The sequence below is a fragment of the Chionomys nivalis genome, chromosome 9 (genome assembly GCF_950005125.1).
Source record: "Chionomys nivalis chromosome 9, mChiNiv1.1, whole genome shotgun sequence".
Classification (NCBI taxonomy): Eukaryota; Metazoa; Chordata; class Mammalia; order Rodentia; family Cricetidae; genus Chionomys; species Chionomys nivalis.
Window position 1 is genome coordinate 65,354,277 of NC_080094.1, and position 19,332 is coordinate 65,373,608.

Here is a 19,332-nt window from a genome sequence, read left to right on the forward strand (position 1 = left end):
TGAAGCCTGGTTAACGCCTATGCCAGGGGAAGTCAGAGGCCAAGTGGGTAACTCAGTACTGTTGAATAAACTGATTACATATAACTGTTTAAAAATTTCTATGTTTATACCCATGCAAAAAAAAAAGCGCTACTATTAACCTTAATTAGAGAATTCTCTGCTTTGAACAATAATCAATCTGGAGACTCACAGCCAGCAAAAATGCTGAGAAAAAGTGATGGCTGAGGGCTCAGCAGTAAAAAAGGCATTTACACCACCCTTTCCAAGGCTCAACGATCATTATGAAAGAAGAGCCTGAAAGCATCTCAGAGCTGGAAGATAGGGTGAAGTGCTGCAAATACCATCCTCTAGATTTGATGCAGCCACAGCAACCATGAATGTATAACAGTGGTGACCAACATTAGGCATACACAAGACTGGCCCTGTCAAAAATCAATTGAGGAAGGGAGAAGGGCTCAAGGTGCCCTATAGGTTACTGTTGAATTACTGATGAAAACATAGAAGCTGGGAAAGGGGGAACCACTGTCTTCAGTTGTATATCCATTCCTGAGCCCAGGAGACTTCAATGGACAGCTGCAAACTGGTAATCATATAGGTAGGTCTGGTTAAACTTGCTTGGTCACCAAACCAAACCAAATAAAAGAGAAAAACAAACAACAACAAATACACAAACACCCACACACCAAAAACAAAACAAAAAGAAAGAAAACAGAAAAAGACAGGAAGGTGAGAAGGTGATTCATAGGGAAGAAGGAGAGAAGACAGCAGTGAGACGGGAGAAGGCAGATGGTGGAATGGTTATCATGCATTTTGCACATGTGAAACTGTTAAAGAAAATTATTTAAATAATAAAGATAATAAAATAATTGAGATACCTGATGCTCCTTAAAAGCTAGTAATAGTAATAAGATCTGAGTACATGGATTTTTCTGTGGTTGCATGTCTCATGTGACTATAGAAGGATGGGCTGGCAAACAGGATATGTCTCCTGGTCCAAGCAAACAGGTAGGCAAGCTGCAGGTGATGATATCAGACTCGGCTACTGGGCACTGGACACGGGACCCAGGCTTCATCTGAAGACTAGGATGAGGGATGAGTACAGAAGGTAGATGATTGAGAAGGCAACCCCCCTCCCCCAAAAAATCATTTTGGTATTACTAATAACCAAAAATTATCTAATCTAATTGGTGTTAATAGCAGTTTTAATTTATTTAGCACAAAATCTAAAATCTTAAAAAAGAAAATTCATTGAAAAACTACAAAGTACTATAAATAATTAGTTATTAGGAAAGAACTACATCCTTCACATTCTCTCAATGTTTCTGCCTGTGTGCTTTTTGATGCTGACCAACAATTCAAATTAATGAATGCCTTCTCAGATAAATTTCGATTTCCTGTAGCATTAAGATTGGTAGACTGTCCAATGCCATGTACTTACGCCTCAGTCTGACTGTGCTGCCGCTCTTGGAGACAAGCTAGAGCCTTCATGTATCCCACTTGCGTTTTCAGGTCTCTAGTCTGGAGCCGAAAGTGGTGACAATGAAGATCTTTACTGAGTACCTAGGAAAAATAATGAAAAATGTAGATTTTTAAAAGAATTAGTCTAATTTTAATATAACTTATTTATGTGGACATCAAGTTTTTTTTAAAGTTGTAAAAAAACATGCTGTAAAGTTTAGACAATAAGAAATCTTGTTGTCTAAATGAATTTAGTTTGTGTCAACCTGAACATAAAACTAGATAGCCTAGAACTTAGCAACAAGGTAAGAGTTTAAATTTTTTCAGAAAAATAAATGTTAGGCATCTCGAAAAAGGCATACTATGACAACAGCTTCTTTGTTGATGTAATTTGTTTACAATATTGTGAAAAAACAGTTGTGTTTAGAAGTCTTTACTTAAATGCTACTACTAAAAGAGGCATTCCTTGAGCACTACATTTAAAGATGGACAATCTCTATCTTCCAACACTGCGACAGTACTGACCAATAAGAATGCTATTTATTCACTGTGCAGTTGCATTTCTACTCGAAGGTAAGGTTCATCCCAGGATGGACAATGATTAGTTAGTTCCGTATACAGGTCAGTGCTGAGTTGCATGCTGCACAATTTTCTCTCATCCCTTTTACTCTTCTTAAAAGCTTCATCTTAGAATAAAAAAGTCTCTTGAATATTTCAGTTTTCCCAATGCTCTTCTGTTTAGGGTCAGGTGCCCTCTAATTTACCACTTATAATTTATTCCTTTTTTCTGAAATTCACTAAATCCTAAATACAAAAAGGGATTAGCTCAGAGGATATGGACAGATATGAAAGAAAAAAAAATACCCCAGTAGTTTTAGCATCTTTAATTGTGTAATGAAATGTATTTCTGGGGACATTTGGATTGGTAAGCTACAATTTAATAAACAGAGCTATGCCTGGAGTTATAGGAAAAAACTGGTATTCCATTTCAATTTTTTTTCACACTCCTTTCTAGTCTACAGCTGAACATGGATTGTCTAAAGTACAGATTTAGATTTTTTTGGGGGGGGTCGGTTGGGGTTCTTTTTATAATTATCAAATTTATTATGTTAAAGACAAAAAGGATACATAAAGAGTTAATGTTTTACTAATGACAAAGAAATACCATGCTTGTTACATATAAAATATATTACATACCACTATTAACTAGGAAATGTTACTTTGAGATTCAAGAAAATATACTGTAGGTTTGCCCAAAGGCGATCTGGTGGGGGCGTTTTCTGAATTGAGGTTTTGTCTTTTAAAATGACTTTAGTTTGCATCAAGCTGACATGAAGCTAGCCAGCACAATTCATTTACATAATTCACCTTTATACTTCAAGAAATATATCATGTATTTTGGATAAAAACACTTTTTATGGAACCAGGATATGTCTAGAGGATTGACCTATGAGTCATTTGATTTTTAGGGATATGCTCAGTCTTGAAACAAATGTCAGCTCAAGCCAAATACATGGCCTTTATGGAGATCAGTTTGCTTGACTAATGTGGAAGAGCTGAACTGATTCATCTTACTTGATCTCCTTATAGTTTTTCAGTTAGAACATCAAGTAAGTGTGTAAACATGTTTTCCAAAGAATCCCAAATGCCTTCCCAATACAACAAACAACCAAACCATAAAACCCAGCTCTTCCTTAGCTCTTATCCTCTGCAACCACTCTTCCACCCAATCCATCATAGATCCTGGGTAGATGGCCTTAGGAAAAGCAGGACTGTAATTTTAGTGTGTTCTTGTCTCAGTATACCAAAGATCACATCTGAAGAGAAGACCACAGTACAAGAAGTACAAGTCAGCTAACCACTGAAGTAGAGAGTACAATGGTAGGCCATAGTAAGCTTTAGAAAAACAGGGTGCCAGATTGTGCCAGGTTTGGTCAGCCATCATAGCTTACAGTAGGGACAGGATACTGAAGAGTGATACTATCTGTGTTAGCGCTCAAACTTTTAGTTTGGTTGGAGTAGAGAAAATCAGAAAGGCCAGGTGTTAGAATATGATAACAGGAGTGGAGGGGTGGTAGTCTGAATTACAACTGTGGTACTGCTGGATAAAGACATGATTAAAAAGTACATAATGAAATACATATACACACGCGTGTATATATATAATGAAATCAACACTCATTTCAAATTTTATTTTATTTTATTTTATTTTTTTTATTTTTTTGGTTTTTCGAGACAGGGTTTCTCTGTAGCTTTGGTGCCTGTCCTGGAACTAGCTCTTGTAGACCAGGCTGGCCTCGAACTCACAGAGATCCGCCTGCCTCTGCCTCCCAAGTGCTGGGATTAAAGGCGTGCGCCACCACCGCCCGGCTTCATTTCAAATTTTAAAAAAGTAGTGTTTGCCATGAGTTGCAAGGCCTTGTGTAAGTCCCTCCGTGAAGTCAGCTCACATTTTGTTTATACAAGAAGTAAGTGCTTATGACTAGATAATTGTTTCAGCTGTGAAACATCTTACAAAAATAGAACAAGAAGCTACGTGGTAGAACTAGAAAGTGTTATCTTGTGCTATTTATAATGAAATATATAAAGTACTAAAAAGTAATGGCTCGTAGTCTGGTGTACAAAAATACTGCTAGAAATGTTTTGGGATAGGCAGACTGGGGGTAGACACCACTAATATCAGACCTGGAGAGACAAAGGCAGGTGTATCTTTATGAATTCAGGGCCAGCCTGGGCCTAATACTGAGTTCCAAGCCAGCCAAGTCTACACAGACCTCTCAGCAAGCAAGAAACAAAAATTCTAGATTATCTGAAAGATTATATGTAAGCGTATTAAAAAACCAAATTCACTACAAGAACTCAAATGATATTAACTTTATAAACATTACAACATTGAAAAAAGGCAAGCAATATGCTAAAAATACAAATACTTTAGCTATTTTTTAAATGAATATATAAGTTTAAAACATAATTATTCACTTCCCAGCTTAACTGGTGGGTACACTTTCATACTGGGGCATGCACCTGAATATGGGTGCTGAGAATATAGAGCCACAGTATAAGATTTTGAACAAACAAGGATCACAAGCTAATTCAATAGCAAACATGTAAATAGGAGATATGTTTCGGTACCCTCATACTGAATCACAACTTCACTGTAAAACTGGCCCTTAAGACATAGCACTCTGCACTGGTTAATGCCAATGAAAGCTGCCTGAAAACACACTTGCTCTAATTCAAGACTAGCGAATGTAAGAACTGTACTGTTTTTACTGTACATAAAAGATTTCTATTCTACAGAAACACAATGACTTACTTAGAGAAAATAAAGACTTGCTCCTCAGCAACAAAAGTATCAAATTTCTGTATTTTTTGATTTTACTATGCTGTTTGATTTTTACCAGCCACTATTTGAGATGTTGATTGAGTTTCATAAAACATCAGTAATGACTTTTTGCTTGCTGTGATCACGAAATAATTTCCAATCATTTCTAAAATGGCCTTAAGTAAACCTCTTCCATATTGTACTATCCACTATAAAAAGGCAACATTCTCGCTATTCCAGATCATTAAAAAAAGAAAACCTCAATGAATTCTGAAGTTGCCCTATTAACAAGACCATTTATTTCATCAGTACTCAAATTTGATTTTGTCTTTAATAAATGATAAACACACACAGAAAGACATACAGACACACACTCTCATTCACAAAAGAACTACTACCTTAAAATAAGTTCCTTTATTTATAATGTATAAACTCTTGATCTGTAAATCTATTACATACTTATATACTCAGGATCACAGAAAACTTTCTCAGGTGAAAAGAGGTTGTGAATGGAAAAGCGTAAGAGGCCTAGATGATGCAGCCTCAACCAGTTTAACACACTTTCTTAATTCTAACTTAAGAGTTACTTCATATAGGACATTTACTTAAAAAACACTTAAAAGTAAATTGACCCTTCTGAAAGCAAAAACCACAAACCAATAAGGTATTAGTGAATTAAGGATACAGTCATTAAAACAGAAAAGTGAATTAATTAAATCCCAGAGAAGCAGGGCAGCAGTTGTCATATGAAAGATATGTACTCAAGGAACACAAGAAATTTAAGAAGCTCAGTTTTTAAGACTAAATATGAGAACATATATATACATATTTGTACCTCTGGAATGTCACCATTTTGACCTAAGAGCCTCATTTCACTTTCCACTCGCTGAAGCCAATTAGTATTCTCATCAAACTGTTTCAACACCTCTTCCTTCTTTTTCTCGAGGAAACAGCGAACAGTTTTCAACTTTTCAAGTCTGTGATCTCGTTTGCAAGTGGCCTGAAACACAACAATGTATTTAATAATATATATATAATTCTTATATTTGATGTGTACAACACTCAAAATGTCATATTTTCTTATATGGGTATAGTACAATATGTTAAGGCCTTCTGCTATTTCCCTATTAAAATATCATAGCAAAATAGCAAATCAGTTGTGAGTCATTTAATAAAATTACACCTTGAGTTTATAGCTTTAAGAAAAGCAGTGGTCAAATGGAAAGCTATAACATTTTTTTTGCATGATACATTTGTAAAGTTCATATAAGGTTAGATAAATTCCATGATTTCCTTACTCGAAAAAAAAAAAAAGCATGCACACTCTGTTCTTGTCTCCAATCTGAAAAGATACGAAGAAAAAAAAAAGTTCTGCTGATTTAATTTGCCTGTTCTAAATGACAGAGAAAAAAGAATCGGGGTATATATCAATACTTTACCTTGCCCACGGTCAGGTTGAGTACCACAATAGATACTCTGAAAGTCTTTGATATTTTACATCTTCATGACTATTTTTGGTCAGATTTGGTCTTCTGATTTTTTTAGCCCAAAGGCTATGCATGTTAACACAGGAGCCATTGGTCAGAACAGCTTGGTCTTGGTAATTTGCCAATGGACACTGAACTAAATAATTGCCATATACGATAGGTATACCTGAAACAATCAGTCCTCAGAGATAGGAACATTGTAGCTGGTTCTGAAGTAGAGCACCAGCATCCACAAAAAGAGCAGAGTTGTGTGTACTTGGCCAAAGACCCTGTCCTCCTTAGGTAATAAATCATTATTTTTAGCATTTCTAAAAATTACTAATTATTAATATTTTCAGGCAGGTAACATAAGCAAATAAGAGCATTTTCATTTTGGTGGATGATATTAGCTTGTAAATATTTAGCGTTAAGCCAGTGTGATAGCTATTAAGCCACAGACAGATTCTAGATATCTATACATCTCATTTAACTTCCTTTCATGGAAAAACAAAATGCTCAAGGAAAGACAGACTCACAGGAGGCTAGAGTCAAATGACAGGGATAGTAGTGATTGATAAGCAAAGTCATTCTCATCAAGGTTCTGAGTTCTTTATTGCCATTTCTCGAATCATAAGATAAATGATTTTTTTTCTCATGGCAAGACCTGAGCAAAACACAACAGTGGCTTAAACAAACAAAATCCTTATCTTCTCCCAAAAGAGGACTGATGGAGTACAAAGGCTAACACAACAAATTCTACAATGCAGGGGTCTTTAACTTCGGAGAACTTTTGGGTGCCTGGGTCCTTGCAGGGGATTTACTAGGTCAAAATAATTTTTAATTCTTTACAAAATTATAAAAAGACTGATTTAGCTGGGCGGTGGTGGCGCACGCCTTTAATCCCAGCACTTGGGAGGCAGAGGCAGGCGGATCTCTGTGAGTTCGAGACCAGCCTGGTCTACAAGAGCTAGTTCCAGGACAGGCTCCAAAACCACAGAGAAACCCTGTCTCGAAAAAACAAAATAAAAAAAAAAAATAAAAAATAAAAAAAAAAGACTGACTTATTTGAATGTGTATGCTTACATGTAAAAACATACACAATGTGCAATCCAGGTGTGGACAGAGGTCAAAGAAGGCCATAAGATCACCAAGAACTGGAGTTAAGGATGGTTGTCAGGCAACACATGGGTGTTATAAACTGAACCCAGGTCTTTTTCAAGAGTAACCAATGCTCTTAACCACAGAACCACCTCTCTAGCCAGCCTTTTAAATTCCTAATGGTACTTCAGGGTAAGAGTTTTCCAAGAGCTAACAGAGGTGTAAGGTCACTACAGAAAATCATAGAAGCTGAGAAGAGAATACATCTTTTGTGTAGACAGGCATATTGTTGGAAGAATGTAAAACAATGCTGATGCTCTCACAAGCTGTCTTTTGTTTTGTTTTGGGAAATAATCAATTATCTTCATAGTTATAAGAAAACAAATATTTCTGTAAATTACATTAGCAATCTCTAATACACTAAGTCTAGCAATAAACAAAGGTCTTTGAAGTACTAGACAAGTTTAATGGTAGACCAGGATCCGAAACTTGAAGCTTAGGGAGTGATAGAGCAGGAAGTGGGCAATGTGACATTCTGACTTTCTTCTGTTATTCAGAAAGTGTGAAAACTCAGGTAAGTCAATTTTAATGGGTCTTCAGTAATTTTATCTTCTGAAAAATGAAATTAAAGGAGTTATCCTTGCTTGTGGTTAGTGGCTAAATTACATCTACAATGCCTTAACATTTACAAATGTTATTGTGACTCCAGAAATGTGGGCAAGAAGTATTCTATGAACATAAAGACAATGGATCTAACTTAAAATTCAAAAAGGACAATTCTGATTTGACTTCTAATGCTCATCAAATGTATTCCTTATGGCGACTGGTCTTCAGGACATAAAGGTGGCACCTTTCTCCATTGAGATGGAGAGAACTTTATATATTCAATGAACCAAATGTTCAGAAAACAACAGGCCTTGAGATACAAAACATGATTCTGAAATTTTAGGTGTGAATATTGCTTTGAGCAAAAGGAACAGCAACAAAAAACAAATAAACAAACATACAAAACCCACCAATACTATGATGTGACAGTCTTGATTGTCAATTTTACAGGATTTAGAATAACGTAAAACAGTGAGTGGTTCTCAACCTTTCTAGTGCTGTGCCCCTTTAATACAGTCTCTCATGTTATGGTGACTCAAAACCAAAATTTAATTTTGTTGCTACTTAATAACTGTAATTTTGCTACTGTTATGAACTGTAATGTACATATCTGTGCTTGCTAATGGTCTTAAGCCACCCTTGTGAAAGGGTCGTTTGACTCCCAAAGGGGTTGAGACCAATATGTTGAGAACCATTGTCCTAAGATAAAAGCATTTGGGATAGTTCTCTGAAAGTTTCCAGGTATGTTTCACTGAAGAAGGAAGGTCCATCCTGAAAGTGGAGGAGTCAGTTCAAGTGCTGGGGTCGAGAACATCTTGTCCACATGTTAGCTATGTTATACTTTGTTTGAATTTCTTAGACCTGTTTTCCAGTTTCGAAATACTGAATTTTGTAGTATTTACCATGCAAAAAAGCAGAGCTAAAGTACAAATTCTAGCACTAGCCTACAAGAGTTTAAACCATGGTTAAGCTACCTATGGTTGCATACTATTTTTGACAAAATGACTTGCCCTTGGTCATGCTTAGAAAGGAGATTATTAAATATTTCACAGAGTTTTCTGACAACTAAGTGAATACCGCCTAAGCATTGCTGGTACTGTATGATAATATGAGATTTTTAAGAATAATTTCTGAAAATTACATTTGCTTTCCTCATGTTGTGAACCTCACATTTAGGTATTCCCTATTGCTAGTATCTTTATCTTTAATGTTTTTTGTCTTCTATTCTTTTTTGAATACTTCATTTTTAGTTTTCACTGGATTACTCTGGTGTCTAAATTCTAAGGGTTTCTGTCTTATATGTTAAGTCTGCTGACTCTTACCTACAGTAAATGTTAAGGTTTATTTCTTAGGGTAGTTTTGCATGGCTTTTGCTAGGTTTCCCAGAGGTAGCACTGGTTTGATGCCATGTTATATGTCAACTCTAGGCATTTTCTAAGTAAAATATATAGTTCGCTAAAGCTTGGACCATAACCATTTTGGAATGCACACCATTAATAAATCTTCAGATGAGACAATTTTTTCTTACCCCTTGCCCTTTCCTCCGATATAGCCCTTTCTCCCATATCATGAAGGGGTGTAGATCTCTGACCTATCTAGTTGTATTTGAAGGTTCTTGTTTTTAAGTCAGTGCATTGTTAGTGGTTCAAATCAAAGGTAGGGCAGTGAAGAGTGGCCTGTGTAATAGAGAGTAGCTCACCACTGTATGCAGAAACAACAGTAGAAAATACTAAAATTTGGTTAGATCTTTATTAGGATCTTGTAGAAGTACCTATCAAATGATAAAGTACGGTTTTCTGAATAATAACAGAATAATAACTTGGCCTAAGTTGGAAAGTGTCGCCTACAACTGCACAGGCTGCTTCTGTCCCTAAGAACCCACATGCTCTCAAAAAAGGAACAAATGCAACTAAAAGTTTGCTTTTTAGAGTTTTCTGATTCTCACAGTATTTCCAAACTTTTCAGAAATGGGTGAATAAAAAATGGTGCTTATCAAACTTCAGGAATTAGATTTGCATGGTCTCTGAAGTTTAGACATGAAGTGGTGAAGTACCTTTTCTACTTTGTCTTCTGAGCACAGCATCTCTATTTGTTTATGGCATTGTTGTTGATAGAACGACTTCAGTTCATTTTCTCTAAGCAACATTTCTAACTTCAGATACTCTTGCCTGATTCCATCTCGATTCTGGAACAAGCATTTTAGAATTTCTTGAAATCTACCAAAAATAAAGCACACCATTATATTTCATTGAATTTATATTATCTAATATACAGATTACTTAAATAACATATATCATTCAGACTATACTCAATGATAAATAGTAGGTAGGTAGGTAGGTGAGAACAACTTTCTCCTATACAAAAATGTTTAGAAGTGAATATCAACTTTAATTTTTACTACTGTAGGCTTTTTTCTCCTGCAAAGAAAATAATGTTTTTTAAATATTTGGGTATCACAAGGCCTCTGATAATAAGATGCTGCATTTTATCATATGTAGTCTTAAAGCTTAGCAAAAATGCAAAGAACATGGACCTTTACTGTGACAATTCTCACAGCCCTATTAGCAACAGAGCATCATGTGCTGTTTGGTGTTGGCTTACTGTGAAGAAAAAGCAATAGGGGGCATTATCATACGGTATGTCCATGGCCCCCTAGGGAAAATGAGAGAACCAGTTTTAGCTTCAAAGATTATTATAGTGAGAATACACCATACGGTTAGGTACCACCTACAGCTTGGCAAAAAGTCAACTGACACTGGCAGGACCCAAAACATCCAAGTTAACAATGTGGCAAATCTAGAAATGAGGTTGTGGTTTCCTTCTCCAAAGGGCAAAATAAGGAATCTAATTTGTCGAGTTTATTAGACTCAAGAAGTCAACGATTCAAAACTGAATAAATCCTACAAAAAATTGAGGAAATGCCTAGTTTGGCAACTTCTAACTAACAGAACACTGGGTTCAATGATATTTCAGTCTTAACAAAAATCTGACACAGGCAAAATTATCTAAGAAAATTAATTACAAAGTCTTTAAAATAAAACCAAGTTTGTGCACTTAGAAATAAATGTTCTTTGGCATTGGAAATATCTGTAAGGATCTGTGGTAAAGGTACTAGCAATTTACATCAGTAGTTCTTAATGAAACTCTTCTGGGAATGAAGATAAACCACAGTACAATGACGGCCCTGCAGTTTGTTAAGATGATGAATATTTCATCATAGGATGCAAATGCGAATATTGTGATTGCACAGTACTCTATGACACCAATGGTAGTGCCAATAAATGAACTGATAAGTTATCTTTAGGTTATACCCCAAGACAGTATCTTAGTTTTTGTAACTTTTTGATTCAAGGACAGAGTTGAATACTGTTAAGTTTGTAATTCTGTGGTCGAAAGATTTTATTGGGTGTTTACTGCTTACTAAGGAAAGCAAGTAATCATTATCAACTATTTCTAGGTAGCATCTTTAAAAAAACAAAACAGAAGTAAATCCCAAGAGAATGAGTAGTAGGTATTTTCCAGTCATTTAGAATATCTAACTAGAAAACAAAATTTGCATTACTTTTTTTAGGTGAAACACAGGGAATTATATCATACCACTTCCTTGGGATAGTCACAGGAGAAGTTTTACAACTGTTATTTATAAAAAAAATTGTATTTTCTTTTTATGATTCTCTTTTATATACTGCTGTTACAAAACTTTTATAGCCAGAAAATATTGCATATTTTCCACTGTCTTCAGAAAATGCACAAAAATGTTATTGAAGTTTTATGGAAACCAAAATTTAGGATGGATAACAACTGTCTGTGCTCCAGAAGAATGCAATGTTTCTGACTTCCCTGGACACCTGCACTTATGTGCACATACATATACACACAGACACCCCCTCAGACACGACTAACAATCAGAGAGAGAGAGAGAGAGAGAGAGAGAGAGAGAGAGAGAGAGAGAGAGAGAGAGTTGAATGACTTAAAACCATCAACTCAGAAAAGTTCCCTAATTTATAAGTCCACCTTGCTTCCTCCACCAGAACTGTGGTACTGCATAGGCAAGCACTCCTTCATGAGTTATATCACTATAAATGTGTCTAAGCTTTCAATTTTGAGATACTATCATCCGAAGTTTCCAGTCTTGACTTGAAACTGCAACCCTTCTGCCTCAGAAATGAAGTAGCTGGGACTACAATTTAACTGGTAAATTACACATGGTTAATGTCAACAAACTTATAAAAGTAATCATTCCAGTTTTGGAAAACTGGTAGTTTAATTTCCAAGAAACATGTATGGTATCAGTACTATTGTTATGTTTTAACTAACAAAATTAAATCAATTAGAATATTAAAACAAAGTAGTGCCGGGCGTGGTGGCACACGCCTTTAATCCCAGCACTCGGGAGGCAGAGGCAGGCGGATCTCTGTGAGTTCGAGACCAGCCTGGTCTACAGAGCTAGTTCCAGGACAGGTTCCAAAGCCACAGAGAAACCCTGTTTCGAAAAACCAAAAAAAAAAAAACAACAACAACAACAAAAAAAAAACAAAGTAGTTTTCCTTGATAGGAACAAATGAGGGCTGGGAGGTGGTAGGGCACATCTTTAATCCCAATTCCTTCTGGAGGCAGAGGCATGATGTAGGATTCCCCTCTGCATGCTGTGAATACCATTGGTTAATAAAGAAACTGTCTAAAGCCTGAGCAGGCAGAACAGGGGTAGGTGGGGGAAACTAAACTGAATGCTGGGAGAAAGAAGGCAGAGTGAAGAGAAGCCATGGAGTCCCTGCCAGGAACAGATGCAAGCCATCAGTTAGAACCTTAGCCTCATGGTAAAATATAAAATAATGGAGATGAGTTAATTCTAGAAGTAAGAGCTAGCTAACAATATGTTTAAGCTATTGTCCAAACAGTCTTGCAAATAATATAGTTTCTGAGTGATTATTTCAGGTCTAAGTGGCTGGAAACAAAGGAGCAGCCTCCTACAACAAACTGGCACACCAACATGGGTAACTACTTCTACATAAAAATCTGAGAAAGCTTAAAAAGTAATTGTAGATACAAAAGAACAAAGTTAAGCACGGCTTCTTGGTAGCCAGCATTTTGCTGGCAGCATGCCACAGTTCCTTTAAGAGAGGTCTTCCTGATTCGGTAGTATCAAGAAAAAAGAAAGTCACGTAGTTGAACTTTGGCTCTTTCAGGAGGCTAAGCATTTAATGGGGCTTATGGGCAGTGTGCTGCATGTTACCTGGTAGCAGCATGGGCCAACTGGTTGTCAAGAGTTGAGGTAGTGAGAACGCTCCCACTGGGCAATTTCAGAGGCAGTGAACGGACTTCGTCCATGTTGGACTGGGTGGAGCAAGCAGGCAGGGCCGTATATATGCTAGCAATGCTGATGCTTAGGGTTTTAGGAAGCATTTAGCATTTTAAGATGTCATCCTGGTTAGAATAGGATTACAGATATGCAATAAAGACAGCTTCAGACAAAAAAAGACCTCTAGGTGGGTCACAGTGTTGGATAAAAATACGTAGGCTTGGGAGAGAAAATAAGAGAATAGAAAGTTGGAAAAGAAGTAAATTGTTTAAAAAAATAAAACAAAGTCTTTAAAGAGACAGAGTGCAGATAGTCATAGATTAAAGAAATCATAAAGATGGAAAATACACAGAGAGTCTGGATTATGTGTATTACTGAGCTTTCTTTGAATTCTTTGACTGTGAAAGAGCTAAGTACAGAGAAACATTTCATTGTATGGGCTGCTAACCTACAGCAATCTATCTTCATTCCAAAATTTGGGTCTAAGGATTTGTTGCTTTGGAAAAGAGGTTCTGCTTTTGTTTCTGCAGAAGATGAGAACCAGACGAATGTGGTTTGATGAACCAAGACCACATGAAGCATCGCTTTGAACACTCCCAAAAAACACACCCAACAAAAAGCAGGAAGCAGTTTGGAGAGAACTATGCCCAAATTTCCAAATATTGTTTTTAAATGTTTCTTTACATTTAAAGGGAGATATGTTATAGAGATTTGCATTGGTATGGATCTTGGTTTATTGGTACAAATTTAAGGTCAATTGGTTATACTGTGTATTTGTTATTTCTGGTCTTAATTAAGGCATTGTGTTTGTCTAGCTCATTCAAAAATGTAATGTATAACTAAGAAATATAGGTTAATAGATAATCATCTATAATAGTCAAGCTTATAATCATGTTAGTTAGGTTTTCTAGATATATAGAGATATATTTCAGTTAGATAATCTTCAACTATTTGAAAAACTACAGAATATGGCATTTAAAATGTTTTAAGAATTTAGGACTTTTCATGACAGTGAGACACATCTATTCCTGGCAGCACCAATCTACTTCAAGAATATGATGGGCATTGAAGAGGCTCCTCGTGGAGTTTGTTAGCCATTTGGGCAAGAAACTGCTCTTGCCTGGACTGATTGATGGTACGCTGTGTGAACTGAACATGCAGGACCCACAGAGAGAGAAATGACTGCTGAACTTGCCTAAAGGGGAGACGATCCTTTAGGGCTCCTGATTCATGAAAGAGTCTGTCATACATTCTGCAGGACACAGAAGAAAGTGACTGTCAAATAGCCAATATAGGCGGAACTGTCTTTACAATTTCCCGCCTTGTGGAAAAGTCTGCTAGATACTATGGGTCTGTAGGCTGAAGACGGATGCCCCAATGGTACAGAAAAACTTTGGGTGATTGTCCAGACAGCGAGATGTCTCTGTCAATTCTAGAGTTTTGGAAGTTGCTTACAATGCATTTCCTGTTTATGTAGGTAATATTATATCCTTCTGGAGTCTTTGATGGAGTTGAAGAATAGTTACAGTAATTCTCAGTTATGATAAGATAAGGTAGATAGAAATATTGTAACTGTAATTCTTGCTTGATACCTGTTTTGTTATATGTAATTTTTCTATGTTAAAGCTTTCCTTTTTAGTTAAACAACAGAAGCAGGTGGATCTCTGAGTTCAAGGCCAGCCTACTCTACAGAGCAAGTTCTTGGTTAGCCGGTACTACACAGAGAAACTCTGCCTCAACAAACAAACAAACGAATAATTGAGGAACAAGGAAACACTTAAGTACTTTTTAAGATGAGGAAATTTGCATGGAATTAAAATTTTATATTACAAATAAAATAACAACAGTTTAATTTCATAATGGGTCATTCAGGAGATTAAACAATTTTGCCATGAAGGAAAAACAAGGACATTTAGTGCCCTTTCACTTCAACAGCATACAGGGAACTCTAAGGAGATATGGAAAATTGACTTCTGTTACTAACAGAAATAACTGTCAGAATTATATGTAATATTTGTAAAATAGCACAGTGTGAGAATACAGGACAGAGCCTAATACTTCAGGGTCACTGAGATGGCCCAGTGGGTAAAAGTGTTTTCTGGACAACCCAAAGGCCTCAGTACTATCTCTAAAATTTACAGTGGAAGGCAAAAATAAGCTGTCTCCTAATGTATCCCTACCTACCTTCCTACACACACAATTTCAATATAATTTAAATATGAGAGGTCTTACTACACTCTGTAATCAAAGAAACAATACCTCTTTTAATTCTACTTTAAAAAGAGTGCTTTAGTGGGCAGGTGAAAATTAATACTCTAGAACTCTACATAATCTACAAAGCTGTAAATAAAGTTTAGGGAAAAAAACAGAATGACAGCAGTCAATAGCATAGTATGTAAAAGGACTTTTTTCCTCTATCAGTGATGACAAGTTTACAAGTTGAATCAGAGGAAACAGACCAAGAAATATAAATTTGAGAGGTAGAAGAAAGATAGTGGGGTACCTTCAACAGGAAATAAAATTCTATCATTCTACATCACTAAGACGTTCACTCAGACAATAATTTAAAATTAATAAGTAAATTAGATCTATATAGAATCAATATAAATATCTTATTTTCATAAAACTATACAAGTAGGAACGGCAAAAAAGCACCATTCAAAATAAACTAACTTCACACATGATGAAACTAGCTTTTTCTTCTGATTTTTGTATCTATAGAATCAAAATAACTGCTTTTCAAACTGTAAAATACAAAGGACAATTTTATGAATACAACTGAGTGTATATAGTTAGATATACATACACAATACATAAAAAGAAGGGATTATTATTAATGTAAGGCTATATTTTATAACCATACATTTCTCAAAAGCTGGTTTAAAAGTTTTACCTTTCAATTTCTTTGTCTTGAGTGTTTGAATGTACTAATTTTTCACAGTCATTTTTGTCAGTCAAGGCTTTCTGTTCATATGCTTTTAGTTTTTCTTTCAACCTTAAAATCTAGCAGAGAAAACATTAATTAAAATACAAATCAAATTATTTTTTCTCCATCATACATGGCTGCAGCAAAAGTTCAGTCATAAATAATAAAATAAAACAGATTTCCACTAAAATAGAAAATGTATTAAATTTTGGATAGTAAGGAATAAAGCATCCCTTAAGGGAAGAAATACAGCTAATGACGGTATCACTGAGAACAGGGTACATACCTCTGCTTTCTGTACATTACAGATCTTTACATACTGAGATATGTGACTGTCGACATTAAGAACATTGCTCTTCAACTGCCAAAAGATAGAAATTATGATTATAATCACATAGCTAAACACAGCATAAAGTGGCATTGTATCTCATTAATTTGGTTCCACTAATTTTGTCTTTTTGACAACCATAACTATGTGAGCATGTTTAATTATGACCATAATTTACAATTTGTGACAAGAGAGTATGGTTCGCATGTATATGAAATTATAAACAAATTGGCTTACTGAAAAAAATACCCTCAAGTACTTATGCACAATATAATAAAATTGCCCATTTTCTTTGTTCTTTTAAGAAATTCAGAATTCTGTTTTATGCTAGAGTTCATACTAGATTTTTACTCTTTTTCATATTTCTACAACAGTATGACCCCCTCCACATTTTTTTTTTTTTTTTTGGTTTTTCGAGACAGGGTTTCTCTGTGGCTTTGGAGCCTGTCCTGGAACTAGCTCTGTAGACCAGGCTGGTCTCAAACTCACAGAGATCCGCCTGCCTCTGCCTCCCGAGTGCTGGGATTAAAGGCATGCGCCACCATCGCCCGGCTCCCCCTCCACATTTATAGATGAGTGGAGAAAAAATTAAACACAGTTTTTAATATTATAGAAATTTCTTATTTAAGAAAGTTAAAAATCAAGTACTTAAATTGCTTCAAGCTTTGGCCCACACAGTTGTAATGTGGAGCATAAAAAACAAAGCTAGAATACTCCACAATCAGTTGGAGTAAAAACATAAAAAATGTGTGAAAAATCTTTGTACACTCATATAGTTTGGCCTTTTATAAAAATAGTATATGGACATTTCTCAAAGGGTGTCACACTGCTCATCTTCAGACACTTTAAGAGGAAAGGGAGTAGTCAAGGGGACAGCATATCAATTTAACTGAGATCTCTTTTAATCCAAATCTCTCTAAAGTAGGTATGTTTCACTTGTGTGTTTTTAAAGTGTCCCAAAATTCAGGCAAAGAACATTTTCCTAAATAGTCTATGTTAGACTCCTTGATTTAGCACAATGTTATATATGTGAAAATTCATTTGCAAAGAATGTTATAAACCAAGGTAGGTATTATTAGTAGGTGCTCAGAAAAATGGCAATATTTTCCATAAATATTTATTACATTAAAAAAAAGTAAATCTAAATATATCAAATTCATGGCTAATTACTCTGTGGTGCTATCCAAACACTACTTGCCATGATGGGAAGACCAACGAAAGGTACCAGACTACTCTAGCACCCACTGGAACAAATAACAACATCTACTGCATAAGTAATCAAGACACAAAAAGTGTGACTAAGTTAAAGTTCAGCAACTAGGCAGGACATTTCTAACTCATATTGTCAAAAATCATTAACAAAAACGACCATAATTAAGACTTTAATTAGAGTTATAAGAATAACATATATCCAATATTCTCATAACAAGACAAAGTAAATGCACTTACAGAAGATTTAATGTCTTTTGCACGGTGAGCATACTTAAGAGTGTTATAAGTGTCGTCGTAGAATAAAGAGGAAGGACTAACAGCAGCTATCATTATAGTTTGGCAGTTTCCTCCAAGAGAATCCTTCAACAAGCGAGTAAGCTTACTATTTCTGTAAGGAATATGCTGATTCCTTCTCTGAAAGAATAAGACAAGAATTCTTATATCCTTTTCCACATAGAAATGAAAAGTGACAATTATTTCAATAGAGGAATTGAAGCAATGTCCAATAATAACACTGGTGTTTGATGAATGCAAACAAATCTTGATTACCTAGTGACTATTATGAAAGTCCTAACTAGCTGACAGGAGGCTTAGTAGGTAAAGAAAGGTAGTTGACATGGGCAAAAGGGAGACTCACTCTGTCCTGACCTCAACATCATACACATTCATACACACAATAAATAAATAAAACTCCATCTGAAATTGAAATCTCTAAGAACAAATCTCACAACAAAACAATGATCAAGATTGATTTTTCAGCTAAAGGTGACATTTTAAAGATATTTCAATAGATGACAGGTGACAATAGTGCCTCTAATCCCACTTTCTTGGTACATAGCTTGGAGGGCAAAACAAGATTATATTTCCAAAACAAAGCAAAACACCCCAAGGAAACAACCAAAAACAAACAACCAACCCCCCCCCAAACCAAAAACTTACAAGGAAACTAGGCATGAGATACATATTTAAGATGTGCATCACCCTTTTTCTTTGAAATAAGCATTGTTTCCTGTTTATTAGCTACTTATAAAGGTATTATAACACAGAAGAGCAACAACACAAAAGAATGCATCCTCTAAAAATCTAAGTGATTGTTCCCACCAATGGTTGTAGATCAGACAATCTTTCTAAAATTGATAGGGCATCATGTTAGCATTGTTTATTCAATATACTAGGGACTGACTACTCTAACATTTTTGCACACATACACTCATAGGATAGCTTCTTAGAGGTTGAATTGCTTGGTCAGATCACAATTGCTCATATTTTAAAATTAATTAAACTCACTGATTTATTTTACAACCCGACTGTACTCTCTCCTTCCTCCTCTCCTCCCATTCCCTTCAAACCTCTACAAACCCCCAATCCACTCCTCCTGTTTCTGTGCAGAAAGAGGCAGGCCTCCCATGAGTATCAACAGGGCATGGCATATCAAGTTGAAGTAGGATTAAGAAATATACATCATCTTATCAACTCTTCTATGAATCTAAATTTACCTGGATACAAGAGTCCTTTATAAACCAGTTTGATTAATTTTTTTTATTGATTTTTATTGAGCTCTACATTTTTCTCTGCTCCGGTTCCTGCCTCTCCTCTCCCCACTTCAACCCTCCC

General features: G+C 35.6%; 1 protein-coding gene across 1 annotated transcript in view; it reads right to left on the reverse strand.

Moving 5' to 3' along the window:
• Positions 1-19,332, reverse strand: part of Kif18a (kinesin family member 18A) — a 66,613-nt gene that overhangs the window by 32,100 nt on the left and 15,181 nt on the right. The window contains exons 6-11 of the mRNA XM_057781264.1: positions 17,956-18,132; positions 16,465-16,539; positions 16,146-16,255; positions 10,007-10,169; positions 5,619-5,783; positions 1,439-1,560 (exon numbers count right to left, since the gene is read on the reverse strand). Coding sequence (XP_057637247.1) covers positions 1,439-1,560; positions 5,619-5,783; positions 10,007-10,169; positions 16,146-16,255; positions 16,465-16,539; positions 17,956-18,132 — 812 coding nt within the window. The remainder of the gene's footprint in view (positions 1-1,438; positions 1,561-5,618; positions 5,784-10,006; positions 10,170-16,145; positions 16,256-16,464; positions 16,540-17,955; positions 18,133-19,332) is intronic.